This window comes from Aquarana catesbeiana, linkage group LG04 (assembly GCF_042186555.1).
Source record: "Aquarana catesbeiana isolate 2022-GZ linkage group LG04, ASM4218655v1, whole genome shotgun sequence".
NCBI lineage: Eukaryota > Metazoa > Chordata > Amphibia > Anura > Ranidae > Aquarana > Aquarana catesbeiana.
Window position 1 is genome coordinate 329914767 of NC_133327.1, and position 16476 is coordinate 329931242.

Below are 16476 nucleotides of genomic sequence, written 5' to 3' on the forward strand. Positions count from 1 at the left end.
TTCTGCTGAATTAACTCCTGAAGAATTGCCGACATTGCTGTAAGCTTTTCTGGGTCTCTGGGAGCCTGAGTTATATAAAACCGAACCGGAGGGGGTTGGGCAAACCCCAGTCCGTACCCCTCCCTTATAGTTTTTAGGATAAACGGACTGTCTGTTATCCTCTGCCACTGCGGGAAGAAGGTCTGTAACCTTGCTCCCACAGACGGGGGACAGTCACTGGCTCTTTGTATTTGGGGTAGGGGGGCGAAAGAGTACCCCTGACTTGCCCCTGCCTCTCTGAGACCTCCAGGGTCTCTTATATCCTGTCTCCTTTGAGTCTGAGGTTTTCCGAAAAGGACGAAAATTTTTGTTGCCCTGAGGAACCACCTTTTTCTTAATGGGGAAGGCCTTCTTCTTGTCGGCCGTTCTCTCAAGAATGGCTTCAAGACCTGGGCCAAAAACCAAATCCCCCTCAAGGGGGTAAACCACATAACTTGGTCTTAGAGGCTGTATCCCCGGTCCAAGTCTTGACCCATAGAGCTCTGCGCGTTGAATTGATTAGAGCAGATGATCTGGCCGACATCCTAACTGATTCCGCCGAAGCATCTGCTATATATCCAACTGCTTTCATAAGCACTGGTAAGGTCTCGAAGAGATCCTTACGAGGTGTACCTGCCTCGATATGAGCTTTCAGTTGTTCTAACCAGTGCTCCAGGTTTCTGGCTACCACTGTTGATGCCATAGCTGGCTTTAGATTTGCTAGGGTGGAATCCCAAGCTTTCTTTAGCAGGGAGTCAGCCCTCTTGTCCATGGGATCCTTGAGGATACCCATGTCCTCAAACGCAAGGTCAGTGTTTCTCGACACTTGAGAGAAGGCCGCATCCAGTCTAGGCTTTTTGTTCCAGACCTGTGTGCTATCTTCCTCAAAGGGAAACCTGCGTTTGAGGGATCTAGAAAAGAAGGGGGCCCTCTCTGGGTCCTTCCATTCTCTTTTAATTGTTTCTGACAGAAACTTGTGCACCGGAAACATCCTGTGTTTCACTTCACCCATGCCTTGAAACATTTTGTCGTGTAACGACAGCAGGGCTTTATCCTCTGTAATATTAAGAGTAGTGTGGATAGTCTTCAGCAGATCATCCACCTCCTCTAGAGACAATTTATATCGAGAAGAGGAAGAAGAAGATTCTTTCTCTTCGTCTGCTTCTTCCTCCAATTCCGTAGCCACGCTACGATTTTCCTCTTCCGAGTCACTATCACCCCTATATGCGGAAACAGAAGACTGGGAACGGGGTACTGAGCTGCCTGCGGCTGGACGTTTGTCAAGGTAAGATTTAAATGGCTCAAAAGTCTCCGTCAAATCCTTCCTAAACGAGCTCAGTAAATCCTGCTGAACCACAGGTGCACTAGGAGTGGTTTCCTCCTTCACCAAGTCTGCAATACATCCTTTGCATAACACTTTTGCCCAGGACTCTTTAAGCACATTTTTATAAGATGGGCATTTTCTTTTAACAGAAAAAGACGAATGTTTGGTCTTTTCTTTAGCCTTCTGAAATACACAAACAAATAAACCTATAAACAAACAGCATGCTGAAAAGGAATGGAAGAGCTAAAACTTTAACCCCCCTCCTTCACTCAGCCAGTAAATCCCCCCACAGATTTACTTCACAATCTTTAAAACACATTTACTTCCTGCTTCAATACACAGGAAGAATGTTGCAGGCTCTTTAAAAAACTTTACCAAAGAGGGAACTAAAACATGCCCATAGAGTAAGTTACAGAGACACACTGTCCCCGCTTACCTGGGCCTGGCTGACCTGTGTGGCTCCTGCTCCGACCACCACCGATTGTTCCTCCTCCATGCTGCAGGATTTGCAATGGCGTTTGGTGCTTTTTTAAAGTTTCCCGGTCCGCTCGCCGCTGCGAGGGCCGGAAATGACGTCAGCCGTCAGAGGCCTGCCCTCCCCTCTTGCGTTCCAGCGGCCGGAAGCCGCGTCACGCCGCTAGAGGTCCCACCCCCGGCCGTAGTGACGCGCTCGCCACAGGAACCCGGAAGGCTAAGCTATGGGGGTGAAAAAGGAGACGCCGCTCCTCCCAAGCTAGCCGCCGGTCTAAGGAAGCGAGGACCCCCAGCAGCCTAATCCTCGCCGGACACGAGGAGGGAAGGACGCCGGAGCAACCCCCGCACGTCAAGGGAGGAAGCTGGGCTGGCCTGTGAAGCAAACATCCCAACATACCGGTATGCCCCAACTCTCTCCACCTGGAGACAGCGCAGCACACCCCTGGTTCCCTGCAGCGCTTCCACCATGGCGGAGGAAACACTACAACTGAAGCCATGGTGGAAGTGTCCGGTCTTTAAAGAAAAAACTGACTGCAGTGTTTCCTGGGAAAAGTGGGTGGAGCTGCGCTCTCTCCAGGTGCTGTCCTGAAAGACGAGGGGAGAAAACATAGTGATCCGCCCAGCAGATAAGGGGGGGGAATTGTGGTCTTGGACAGGGAAGCATACCTACTAGAGTTGCAGAACATAGTAGGGGATCAAGATACTTATGTCCGACTACCAGGCAATCCAATTCGGGAGTATAAGAAGACATTACTACCTATAGTTGAGAAAGGCTTTCGAATGGGTATCCTTAATGAAAAAGAAAAGCTTTTTCTTATCCCGAAAGCACCGAGAGTTCCCATACTGTACTGTTTACCGAAGATTCACAAGAGCCTGACTTGCCCCCCGGAACGTCCAATCGTGAGTGGGATTGATATGCGTAGAATGCAAATACCGTCATTTCAACGCAAAGAAATTATTAAATTCTTTTAGTAAAGGAACCTTTTGCTCTATACATATCGAATAAAAGTTTTGTTGGCATTAGGCATGATAGGGTTACACACTTTTTTCTTATATAGAGTTACGTCAGCAATGGTGTTATCTATTTTAATAGGAAAAGGGCAATTTTGCCCACTTGTAAGATGGCCACGGTAGCATCGGACTCCTTGATTTCAGAAAGGGGCGTTTTGATGAGGCAACAGGATACTTATAGGTGGTGAGTCAGCACGCCGCCCGGTCCCCCTGGAAGACGACAGATTTGTCGAAACGGCGTAGGGAGGAGCGATGTGCTGACGTCATCACCATCCATCGCTGATCCCGGAAGCAACGGGCAGCAGCTTTGAGCCGGCCGGCTTGTGTTTTTAACATGTGATCTGAAAACGACTAAATTGTAAGTGTATTTCTTGACTTTTTTTATTAAACTGGTTAACTGTATTACGCTATGGAATCTTTTCTCTTATTTACACCCATGGGGATCGAGCGCTCATACACCTCTTAGAGGACCCCCGGAGTGACCCTTTTGAGATTTATTCTCAGCAGAGACCCTGTGGCTGGGGGACACAGCCACATGCCCGCAAGATCTCCTTAACAAGAGATCTATCTATTCGGTAAGAGGCAGTTGGTTTTGAGGTGGAGGAACTTTTTTCTGTCAACACGCTCCTCAGGGTGACAATACTGCATGCCCCACATCGTTTTGGATGATTGATGTATTTCTTTTCCTTCTGAAGAACTTTTCCAGCAAGGAATTATTTACATGGACTCTGTTTACTCCATCCAGCTTTATGTCTGATTTCTCATGCTCAAAAAAAATATTTTTTTATTTTTTTGTTTTATGTATGGGAGTTTTGTTTGCATTTTCGTAAAACTGTTTTAAGGTTTAATTCTTCACTGTTTAGTCATCATATATGGGTGCACCAGTTGGGATTATTCAAATGATTTATTTTTGCACTCTTTTGTAGCAGCGCAGCCTTTTTTGTACACAGTGTTAATAAGTGGAGGTTGTCTCACATTTATGGTTGCAGCAGCTGTAATCAACTTTTTCTCACATTATACACATTCATCTTCATTGTTTTTACTTAGGGATGGCGCAGTATTATTTTTTGGTTTAAATGTTCCTGCTCCGACCCCCACCTAGCTGCTGGTCCTTCTCTCTCCACCCAGCCTCCACAGCCGCACCTTCAATGTCCCGATCTCTCTTCCTCGCCCACCGCCCACAAATTCACTGCCTATAGGCACGAGAGATGTAAACCAGGCCCTGGCTGTAAATCACATCAGACTGCACAAAAAGTAGTGCATGCACTACTTTCAAAAAGGAACTGTTCCAAATTGCATGATACTGCAGTACCATGCCATCTTGTGTCCACTAACACACTGCGTGTGCAATCTACGTTAGGGGTTAATAATGTATTATCACCCGCAGTAGGTCACAAAGGCAGTGAAAACTGTGCAGGAAACGCATATGGAACATGCCTTTCTGGCACCACGTTCTGGTGTGAACCAGAGCTAACAGTACACTGTGCCCTGATCTTTGACTTATCAGTGTTGTTCAAGTAGATATCCATCTCGCGAAGGTTGGTCTACCCCTGGTCTAGGCACAGCAGTCTCATCTCTGATGAGCTCCATCTCCACAATCCTTTAAAATGTCTCTACTACTGGATTTCTGGCATGAAGGGGATAAAAATATTCGTCGCCCTTTTGGAGTGTATCTCCCATCAAGTCATATGTTCCTCCGTCGGAATCGGATTTAGCAACTAATTCATCATAATTAGAGGGATTTACCTCCTGATCTGTGTTCTGAGGGGAACATGATGTGGTTCGGCCAGAACGCAATCATATGAAAAATGCTTTTTTTAAAATAATTGCGACCAAACTTGTTAACATCTAATATAGTTGAAAAAACATTAAAATAGGAAATGGGGGCAAAAGAAAAGCCCCTAGATAATAGAGATCTCATCCGGATACAGTGGTACTTGAAATTCAGTCACAACATTATTAACTGTTAAATTTTGTCCCTCACCCATCATGGATAACGGTTTTTGCTTCTCTTGCTGTAACTTTGCCCCTCCTTTTCTTTTTTGTATTTCTTTGATGGGACAGGGTTAACAAGTTTTTTGTTGTCATCTCAGGGATTCGTTCCTTGTAAACACTGAGGCCCCGTTCACATCTAGTATTCAGGGATTGTGGGCGGAATAGCTGCAATGCTGCTGCAGCACGCGTGTTAAGGTGCTATTTATTTTCAATGGCACCTAAAAAGCAGTGCGGTTTTGCTGCGATTGTTGCGCTGTAATTGCGGCAAGCTTGTCACCCAAAAAGGAGCAGGAGCTTCTTTAGGCAACAAGCTTTGCACAATGCAGTGTAATGCAATTGCAGCATGATTTATTGCACGAAAAATCATCACATTCAGGTGCTATTGAAAATGAATGGCACCCGAATGAGCGTGCTGTGTGTTTTGCCACCATTGTACTCCGATTTGGAATTGCGGGCAGAAACCTGGCAATTCTGCCTGCGGTCCCAAATTACCTTTGTGCGAATGGGGCCTGAGCCTGTCTAGCTCATCATGGTATCTGGCAGTTCAGATAGTGTATCCTAAAATGGCCGGTGAGCTGAAATGAACCCGCAGACTATTTCTTGACTTGCATTCAATTGTGAAGAAACAAAGGAAATCCAACAGATTCCCAAACCATTTTGTTTTATTTCTGTCATACACAGTGCCTTGTTTATATTCCTGAAGGTCTTTGTTTTTGCAACGTTTTGTGTCCATAATCTACTGCTCCGGGTCTTTAATTGAAGATATCAGGTCATTCAATGTCTGCTAAATACTTAGATTGATATTGTGTAAGCCAAGTTTTAAGGGTGTCAAATGGTGAGTTATCTGCAACATTTTCTCTTGATATATGACAGTTAACCTCGTGATATGCAAGGAGCATTTTGATAAATTGTTCCATTCTGCAGTAAACGTGTCTGAGTAAATTGTAGACAGAATCTTCTTGATTCTGCAACCCCTCTGGATCATGGCCCCTATGTATTTTTGGAGTCCCATACAATCCCACCATAGTGTTCTTTCCACATCATAACTTTAACTTGTAAAAATTGCTTCTACAGGATGTTTTAGATGATGCCTCCTGAATCTTTGGTGTAGATCTGCATGCCAGGAGTAAAAACATTCGGTCTTGTGTCACAGGTGCAATATATCCCATTAAGCAGAACATTAATTGTGGATTTACACATGTAGTTTGTTGTGGGGCACACAAACTGCATTTCACAATATGTCAGGTGCACAGATAGACTTCTCTGAACAAGAATAGGTGAGCATTATAAAGATGTCATCAATTTAAATGGCAAGAATATTTCAAATGTGTCAAAACACTTTGGAGAACAACATGCTGGCAAGATGAGTTCCTTCTTATTCTGCTGGGTCAGACGTGTCTTTAAAAGAAGTATGGGGGGTGGGGGGAAATCAACATCTGTACTCACCTAGGTGGATGCAGCATTGGTTTCCTGTTGCCTCTAAAACCGAGAACCGAGCAATTAAACACCGTTGATCACTCGTTCTTTATTTTTAGTAAGCAGAGAGCCAGTGACAGTCAGTCACCGACTTTTCTCTGGCAATTCAGCGCACACTGGGCTGTTGGACGGGCAGGAGTAGCTGACTCAGCGCTCAACAGCTCACTTGGAGGCTGAGCCAGCTGCCAGCCCAGGCATCTGTTTGGATCGCTCCAGAGCCCGGACTGGCTGAGTGATGTCAACCAACAGCGAACTTTAGCCCGCTGTCAGCTGAATACAGGAGTACAGATTTAAGCACAGTCCTTTCACCCATAAGAGAAGTAGGCCAAAAGAGCTTTGGCCCTACTTCTCCTCTAAATCCCCCAGAGGTGGTGACATGTATTGGAAGCTACTTAAACAAGTCTGGTGGATTTTTACTTTTATGCATTAGGATCCCATACGGGTCTCAACCATAGATGCGACGTGGATCTATTTTTGAGGTAATAATTCAAGCCATAGTGAAGCTATACATATATCAGTACACGATCTATCTTTATGATTTGCTCATACCTTTTTATGACGACCTAACTTAATTTTGATTTACACCGTATATTTAAGACTTCTGTAATATTTATATAACTGATATTTGAAGTGTGAATAGGTGGAATCAAATGGGTGTTCACTGCCAACTTCTAGATTTGCTAGCCATGCACTCATCTACAAATTTGTAGAAACAAATCAAATTCATGAGCACTAAATTGTTGTATCTTGTTACCAAATGCCTGTAGTAGAGAAGATAATCCTTGCAGTATGTATAGTGGAAATTTGTTTAATTAGAACTGGAATGTCACTTTTAAGTTTGTATGCTATTTAGTTGTGTTTTAATGTGTGCATATAAATAATAAAAAGGTAAAACTAGTCATCAGTGTAATAAAGCCTAATTTTACATAATTTTTCTAGGCTGCTCATGAACGGTTAGCTGAAAATGACAGCCATGAGCTTTTACTCTTGTACAACATGTCTCAAGAAGCTGGTGTGTGGAAGGATCCAGTTCTGGGCAACATACTTAACAGTCAAATACAGGACCCCCTCCAGGGTAACACCTTTCATTTTGTGATTATTTCTGTGCTCTAGGTGTCAATGTGTAACAATATGCACTGTTAACCTAAATTACAGCATCTATAACTCTTCAGTTATCACTTTTTTTTTTTCCCTAGAATGGACAACTAATTCCCATTTTCTTAGCTTGTGTGAGCCAGATCATAGATCTAAATCTGACATTGTGTGATACCAAGGTCATACAACCAAGCTTAATTTTAATTAAGATAATTGCACTGACGGACAGAATGCCAAGGTTTCCTTTCCTGTAATCGTGTGGTATTGTGTTTCATGTGCAGGCTTAAGGCTGAAATACAGCATTGCATATTCACAGAACCTGTAAGGTTACTGGAAGTGATAAATTGTTCTGTTATGTATTCATGATAAAAGATAAGCAATGTAGTTTGATATTGCTTGTGTCTAGAAAAGTGACCTCTGAATTGCGTTAACAAGCAGCGCAACACTTTTTAGGCGTGTGTGTTTTATTTTTTTTTTTTATTCTGTTTTACACCACTTTCCTTTGGACAGTAACTAGGGATGCTTTAGTTTGAGCATAACCTGAAATGTACTAATGACAAGCAAATGGAGCTTTTTTTTTTTTTTTTTACAACATTTTTAAGAAATGTGCTTAACCACCTAAGTCCAAAGTGTCATGTAGAAACAGCACCAGGACTCAGCTTCTCCTGTTTGTCCCAGCTAGCAAACCAGGTCCAGCACGAAGCTCCTCTGTAGTAGCTTTCTGTTCCAGTGACTATAAACACAATGTTTCTACATTGTTTACATAGGAAGTGGTATCACAACACTTTCTGTCAGTGTGCTTTTACTGCCTGAGCGTCAGATGCTCACGTTAACAAACACAATGTCATTCAAGATTTCAGCTACCGCGAAGCTTACAAAATGTCAAGTGATCCTGCCAGGGACTCGCTTCCTGTGCTCAGGTGACAACCCTACTGTATCTCAGAGGAGCAGTGTTTCTTGCCCTAGAAATGGGGGTAGATTTGGACTACATACCACCTCTCCCTCTCTAACATAATGGAATGTGCTTTGAAGTCAACGGAGATAACTAGAGGCATTGCTATCTGATAACTTCCTGTGCCCTTTCCTCTACAAACTGTTATCGGCTCACAAGATTTACTGTTGAATGAGCGGATATTTATTTTTGCGCTTGCTGAACAGATATAACAAAATGCTTCTAATTGTATGGTTATCACATCAGGGAGCATAAAAGAGAAATTGTTAGGGTTTACATGCACCTTAATGCTGTAACAATTTGCTCTAACAATTTTTTTTCCTGTGTGCGTTGCAGTGTAATGTCTAAAGTAGCTAAAACGCTGTAAGGCTAAAAAAAATTTAAAAAGTTGACCCTATACCATTGGATTAATCTATGGGTCAGCCTCCTATTGAATTTGAGAACTCCCATGGCCCTGAATATTTTTCTGACAAAGGAAGATCTTTAAGTTCTTGGAGTTTATCAACATTCTCAGCTAGTTCCACTTCAAAAGGGTTCCACATTTTCACTGCCATAACAGTAAACTACCCTTTTTCATCCAGATCTAAATTGCACCCACATATCATTGGGGTTCTTAAAGTAAATGGGCAAATACAGTTTATATGTCACTTCTCCTATATTTAACCCCCCCTCCCCCTGTTCTTAATTACCTTTTCTCTAGGGTAAATGTAATCTTTATAATCACTCATTGCAACAGAGGTCTTCCAACCTTCCTAATACACATACTAATTTTGTTGCTTTTCCTTTGAATTTTTTTCTATCCATTCTGTGGATTAGTGACCAAAACTGAACTGCATATTAACAATGTAGCCAAACCAGTTAGCAGTTAGGTACTGGATTATGAATTTTAGTACTGAAATGTATCCTTTTTTTTTTTTTTTTTTAAATGTAACAGTAGTGCGCTGACTTTGTTAGCTGTAGATCGGCATTGCTGTTGCTAAGTCTGTGATCTACATAGACTTCCATTATCAAAGAGAACTGCCTGATCACTTCTACAGGGCATGGAAGGGGGCCCCCTCGCCATACCCTTTCCCTGGGCTCTGCTGTGCGATCAGGGAGGGATCAGAGAGGATAGAGGCAAATCCGTACCTGCCCCTCTGTGACTAATTAAACCGGAAGATGAAAATTTCCTCACCTGTTAACCAGCTTGTAGCAATCTGATCAAACCAATCTGAGTTTGATCAGATGGTTTGAGGGCAGAGGAGGGATCTGGTGTCAAATAAACCCCAGATCTCGCAGTAAAGAGTACCTGTCACTGCTTTATGAAGCAATAAAGTGTAAAAAAATTACATAAAATGTAAAGCCCTCCGCCTCCTCGTGCTTATGTGCAAATATGAACGTGCATGTAGGTCCTGCATGCATGTGTGAACTGTGATCGCACACCACACATGAGGTATCTCCACAAACATCAGAGAGAGTAATAATTCTAACGCTAGACCTCCCATTTTGAACTCTAAACTGGCAGCCTGTTAAGGCTTTTAAAATGTCTCCTTTTAGATTTTTTTTAGGTTCTGTAGTTTTTTGCTATGCCACTGGTATGCATAATTTTTGAAGCGTGACATTTTAGGTATCTATTTACTCAGCGTAATGGTCTTTATATTGTGCCAAAATTGTGTATTTTGTTTATGTGCACTAAAACTCAATTTTTTTTTTTTTTTTCTGAAAATTTGCGCTTGAATAACGGTGCAAATATTGTACGACATAAAAAAATGCAATGCCCACCATTTTATTCTCCAGGACTTTTGCTTTCACAATATATTATTATTATTTGGGGGTGTTAAGCAATTTTCTAGAAAGAACGTGCAGAATTTTACATGTATGAGAGAAATGTCACAATTTGATCCAGACAGCAAGTGATAAAATCAATAGCCTCATTGCTCTTTTTGTTTCATTTGCCTGCAGCTTTGGATGGAAAGGTTTGTTTTAAGCCCCTTTCACACTTGTGCAACTTGTCTTGCGACTTGGGACAGCAAAGTCGCATGACAAGTCGTACCCCATGATTTCCAATGAGTACCATTCATATCTGTGCGACTTTAAGTCCCCCCGACTTCAGAGTAGTCCCTGTACTACTTTGGTCTGACTTTGATGCGAGTTGAGGTCCATAGACCAAGTTTACCAGGCATTCCCTGAAATCACGTCAATATCCCGGCCGCAAAATCGTGGTAAAATCGCGCAACTTTCAAGTCGCAGCAGTGTGAAAGGGGCCTTAGGTTACAGTAGAAACATGTCATATTATTTGCAATAATTTGGTTTATTAGTGATTAGCAATACCCTTATCACAGTATTGTTTTTACATATATGCATGTGTCATGTTTTTGATTTGTGGCTGCTGTGTAGTATACTTCAGAGGTTAATTTATTATTTTAAACAGTTATATTTCTATATCTAAAACTGGCCTATGTTTTTCCACAGCCGATGGTTTTCTGTGTTTGGAAGGCCCATTGCTACTGGAGATGCGAATTAAGCGACTTCTTAAACTCGGCAAAGTGGCTGAGGCAACATCCCTGGCAAAATTATGCTCTGATCACCCAGAGATGAGCAGGAAAGGGCACTTCAAACAGCTCTACCTAAAATGTCTTTGTGCGGCCTCACCAAACATAAAGCTTATAGAAGAGGTTTGTGTGTGTTTGTTGTGTTTTTTTTTTTTTTTTTTTTTTGTCTACAATATGCTTTGAAAAAATCCCAGCTCTTTCACCTGCCAATCCTTTTAAGTTTCTATTTGGCTCTATCCTGAACAAAATCGTAGCATAATCAAAGCTTTGGACTTGCCCAAATAAAGGATATCTGCAGTAATTCTTACTCTAAAGTGGTTGAATAGGAACAATTTGTTTTTCATATTTTTTTGTGAAAGAATTCTGAATTAAAATTGAAGTTAATTGAACTACTTAAAGTGGATGTAAACCCACTCTTATCAATTATAATCATGTAAACCCACTCTTATCAATAATACTGCCATAGTGCTGAACTATAAGGATATACATGCCTCCTGCATGTATCCTTACCTGTCAAATGTCTCCCCTTTAGCTGTTTGGAGCCCCCGAAAACACCAGATTCAGTGGGCGTGTCTTTTATCAGTGGGCGGAGTCATGTCAGCAGACTCCCACCCACCTCTACACTCCCTTGGCCAGAGCGTGCACAGTAGAGGTAGAGTGCGTTCTGGGTAAAAGCAGAGCGCGCTCACGGGCCCTGTCAGTCCTGCAATCTGCACACATGAATGTCCAGTGACAGTCGGGGATGATCGGTGCGATGGAGACAGCTGTGAGCACCGATCTCCCTGCATGGCTTTTCATCATCTGCTTCTCTTCTCCCTCCTGCGGCTTTCACCTGAAAAGCCATGCAGGGAGATCGCTGCTCACAGCTGTCTCCGTTGCACCGATAATCCCTGACTGTCCCCCGTGTCTTCCTCATCCAGCGCCCGTGTTCTCCACCCCCTTCTTATCGATTCCACATCCGCCCTGCTGTGTCTTCCTCCTTTGCCCCCCCCTCGTCCCCCGCAGCCAGCTTCCTTCTCTCCCATGGGCTATAAGGGGGGGAATCTGTCAGAATGGAGAGCGGAGAAAGGGGCCGGTATGTCATTTACCAGCCACTTTCTTTTTTGAATGGGACACACAGAGAGCGTTCATTAACGATCGCTCCTGTATCCTGTGATAACTGAGCAGAGTAAACTGTTTGTTACTCTGCTTCAGTTTATGAAGAAGAAAGGAGTGGGAGGGAATTAAAAAAAATAATGCATGGCTCTTAGGCTAGTGCACGAGATATGTAAATCGCCTGTCACTCACAGCAAGGGGGAGTATTTGACAAAGTTTTTCTCAGTTTGTCAAGATTTATCTCACTGAATAATAAAAGGGGATTGCTCAGAGCTGGGTTAACTCTTTGTGGAAAGACTGGGCTCAAATGATAGGAAATCTTATACTGTACATTATGACATAAAAAAAAAAAATGTTCAGGTTTACATCCACTTTAAATTATGAATACAAGAAAATAAACATTGTAATTTATTATGAATTCAAATGATTTGTTACCTACGTACACAACTTCTGAGCCTATTCATAGACTTGGCAACACAACATGTGCTGCTATTGGAAATTGGCCCTATATTTTACATGCTTTCTGTGCCCTGTCATATGGCTGATGTGGATGTAGATACACTTTTTAAAGTTACTCATATTTTCGTTTGTATTTTTTTTCTTTAGATTGCCAAAGTAGATTGTAAGGATGCATTGGAAATGATCTGTAATCTGGAGTCAGAGGGGGATGAGAAAACCTCACTTATACTGTGTGCAGCATTTCTGTCCCGACAGCTACAGTTTGGGGAAATGTACTGTGCATGGTAAGTTGTGAACTAAATGAGCAGAGGGCATTTACAGGACTTTTAATGTGACATGCTAAAGTAAAGTTTTTGAATATCTAAAATGAGTGGGGAAGTGCAAAACTAAAGTGGGCTGAAAGAAAAGAAATGTAACCGATTACCTCCATCCGCGGTATACCGCACGGATGGACAAATCTCTTGCTGTGGTCGGAAATTCTGACCATGTGTATTCTCCATCGGACTTTTGCTGGCGGAATTTCCGCCAGCAAAAGATTGAGAGGAGGATCTCTATTTTTCTGACGGAAAAAGTTCCTATCGGAAATTCTGATCGTCTGTAGCAATTCCGACGCGCAAAATTCCTACACATGCTTGGAAACAATTTGACGCATGCTCGGAAGCATTGAACTTCATTTTCTCGGCTTGTTGTAGTGTTGTACGTCACCGCGTTCTTGACGGTTGAAAGTTCAGAGAACTTTTGTGTGACCGTGTGTATGCAAGGCAATCTTAAGTGGAATTCCGTCGGAAAAACCATCCAAGGTTTTTCTGACGGAAATTCCGATCGTGTGTATATAGGGCATAAGGCAAAATTGTGAGTGAGCCTACTCTTTTGGCTGAGAAGCAACCCCACACATGAATGGTCTCAGAATGCTTTTCTGTTGCCATGACACAGGACTGATCGTAGCGTTCACCTTTTCTTTTCCGGACACATTTTTTTTCAGATGCCCCAAACAAAGGGTATTTATCAGAGAAAATGACTTTACCCCAGTCCTCAACAGTCCAATCCCTGTACCTTTTGCAGAATATCAGTCTGTCCCTGATGGTTTTACTGGAGAGAAGCAGCTTCTTTGCTGCCCTTGACATCAGGCCATCCTCCAAAAGTCTTCTCACTGTGCGTGCAGATGCACTCGCACCTGCCTGCTGCTATTCTTGAGCAAGCTTTGCCCTGGTTGTATCTCTCCTGTGATACGCTATTGAACTAACTCCTGGTTTCCTGTTCTATCAGGTCTTTTAATTGATCTTTTTATAATTAGTGTTCGATGGGTTTCGGCTTCCACTTGCTTTTTATGCCTTTGTTCCATTCCAGTTCATATATTTCTTTTACAATTTTACCATGATTTTTCCCCTCTCCTTCTTCTTTTTTCCTGCCCCAATGGATATCAATTTTCCCCTTATTACTGTCTTATGTGTTTACCATATAGTTGCTTTTGTTAATTTCTGGCCTCTCGTTCTTCAGGAAATATTGGTCAATCTCTTCTATTATAGTTTTTTCTGTATCCCTATCTTCTATTAGATCTTCGTTTAGTCTCCATGGGCCTTTCTCGGGGGATTCCCCATAGAGTTTCATCTTCATCACTGGAGCATGATCTGACACTATTGTTATGCCTATTGTTTCCATTACTACCTCCAAAACTCTATGCTCCATCAGGATATAGTCTAACCTAGAGTACGTTCCGTGGACAGTAGGGCTGGGGAAAAAATCGATTTAAATCTTGAATCGAGTTGAGAGGTCAAATCGATTCAAAATTTAAGCAAACCGATTTTTTTTTTTTTCCACGGCGCCGGTCCCGAGGAGCTGCGGGCAGGAATCGAGGGGTTTTTTTTGTTTGTTTTTTTAGGAAAATCGCAGATTTTTTAATTTTTTTTTTTAAGAAAATCTCCCAGCCCTAGTGGACAGCCACGTGAAATGTGTAATCTTTTGTGCTTAGGTGCTGGATTCTCCACTAATTGATGTTCATGTATTTTTTTTTTTTTTTTAAGTTGTTTTGTTTCTCTATCCAGTACAACTGACCTACTATCTAATTTATGGTCCATGGAGAAATTGAAGTCTCCATCCAGTATTCATTTTTTTGGGGGGGATTTTCATTGGGGCAGTATACATTTGCAAGCGTATACTTCATACCCTGTAAGGTCCCTAACAAGAAGAGGAAACGACCCTCTGGGTCAACTTTTTTCTCTTTTCTACTGCAAAATGAACATTTTTCCCAAAGCCAATTGCTACTCCTTTTGCCCTTCTAATTGGAGAGTCTCCGTAATACCATATTGGGATATTCCTTGAGTATAACTTAACATTTGAGTCTTGTAGAAATATAATTCTTGCAGCATATCTTTCTAGTTCTCGTAGTACCATGCATCTTTTCTTTGGAATTTAGCCCTCGGACATTGTCAAAAATGTGCTATTCATGTTTCTCTATTTCTCTCCAACTCTCCCGCGGTGTCCCCCCACCCACCAGCTCCCAAAAGAGGGGTGAGGGGACCCCCAAGTGCAGGGAGACACGGGGAGCATTTCATGTCTATTAGGGCCCAGAGGGCCGCAGGCCTTCCCGATAGAGCTGCACGATTCTGGCTAAAATGAGAATCACAATTTTTTTGCTTAGAAGATAGATCACGATTCTCGCAACGTAACATCATCTTTCGCATTAAAACAAAAAAAAATTGGGCTAACTTTACTGTGTTTTTTCCCAAAAAATTGCATTTGAAAGACCGCTGAGTAAGTACAGTGTGACATAAAATTTTGCAGCAATTGACATTTTATTCCTTAGGGTCTCTGCTAAAATATATATAATGTTTGGGGGTTCCAAGTAATTTTCTAGCAAAAAATATTGATTTTAACTTAAGTGTCAGAAAAAGATTTAGACTTTAAGTGGTTAAACTTCCTGCATTTACACATTGTTTAAAAACTTGGCAGACTGCCTGGATTTTTTTTTTCACACAGAAGTTTATCCCTGTGATCTAAGAAGGAAGAGTTAGTTACAATGTTTCATTTTAAAAACTTGGCAGACTGCCCAGGTGTTTTCTTTTTTCAGCTGAGTGAGCAGATAAGTCTCTCCACTTGTTATTTGAAAGAATCGGCAAACTCTGCAATAGAGATCTCAGGGGGGTTGAATCGAGATCACGATTTTTTAACGATTAATTCTGCAGCTGTACTTCCCAAAATAACAGTTTCCCTCCCTCACTCCTACAGCCTCCCCTCGACCCCCCCCACCCCATCCTCCCCAACCCCTACTCCCTTGGGGTTTTGACCTCATGGTCTTTGAGCAGGTTTCTTTATGGCCCAAGACAGAGTTCTGTAAGGCACCAGAGGTCAACCTCTCCTGCGATTGAAGGGGTGACCTCGAGGCACACCACGTATCTGGTTCTCCATCTCCTCCTCGTTTTATCCTTCCCTTTTTCTTCTGTCCCCCCCCCCCCCCCCCCCCCCCCATTCCCCCAAATAAGAAAGTTTTTTAGTTGCTAAATCCTTTTGTTATAGTTGCTCTAATTATCTATTTCCTAGGGATCAAATGCCATTCTTCTTCTTGTATCATTCCTTCCTGTCTTGGGGTTAACTCCTTACTAGTTTCTGGTATTGGAATTTCCAATTTTTTGCAAAATTCGGTAGTTTCCTCTAGAAACCTAAGTTTAGCCATGCGTCCATTCCTCCTAGCAATCAGGCATGCAGAGAAACCCCAATTATATTGAATTTCTTGTTCCTGTAGGATTTTCAATAAGGGCCCTTTCACACTGAGGCGGGGGCCGATATTATTAGCGGCGTTTTACCGTCGGTATTCGGGCGCTAGCGGGGCGGTTTTACCCCCCGCTAGCGGCCGAGAAAGGGTTAAATACCACCGCAACGCGCCTCTGCAGAGGCACTTTTCCGGCGGTATTGCCGCGCCGTCCCATTGATTTCAATGGGTAGGAGCAGTGAAGGAGCTGTATACACTCCGCTCCTTCACCGCTCTGAAGATGCTGTTAGCAGGACTTTTTTCCCCGTCCTGCTAGCGCACCGCTCCGGTGTGAAAGCCC

At 42.6% G+C, this 16476-nt stretch overlaps 1 protein-coding gene across 1 annotated transcript in view; it reads left to right on the forward strand.

Moving 5' to 3' along the window:
* The window catches only part of ZNF292 (zinc finger protein 292), a 119909-nt gene that overhangs the window by 68670 nt on the left and 34763 nt on the right, over nucleotides 1–16476 (forward strand). The window contains exons 4-6 of the mRNA XM_073626899.1: nucleotides 7238–7373; nucleotides 10797–10999; nucleotides 12578–12714. Coding sequence (XP_073483000.1) covers nucleotides 7238–7373; nucleotides 10797–10999; nucleotides 12578–12714 — 476 coding nt within the window. The remainder of the gene's footprint in view (nucleotides 1–7237; nucleotides 7374–10796; nucleotides 11000–12577; nucleotides 12715–16476) is intronic.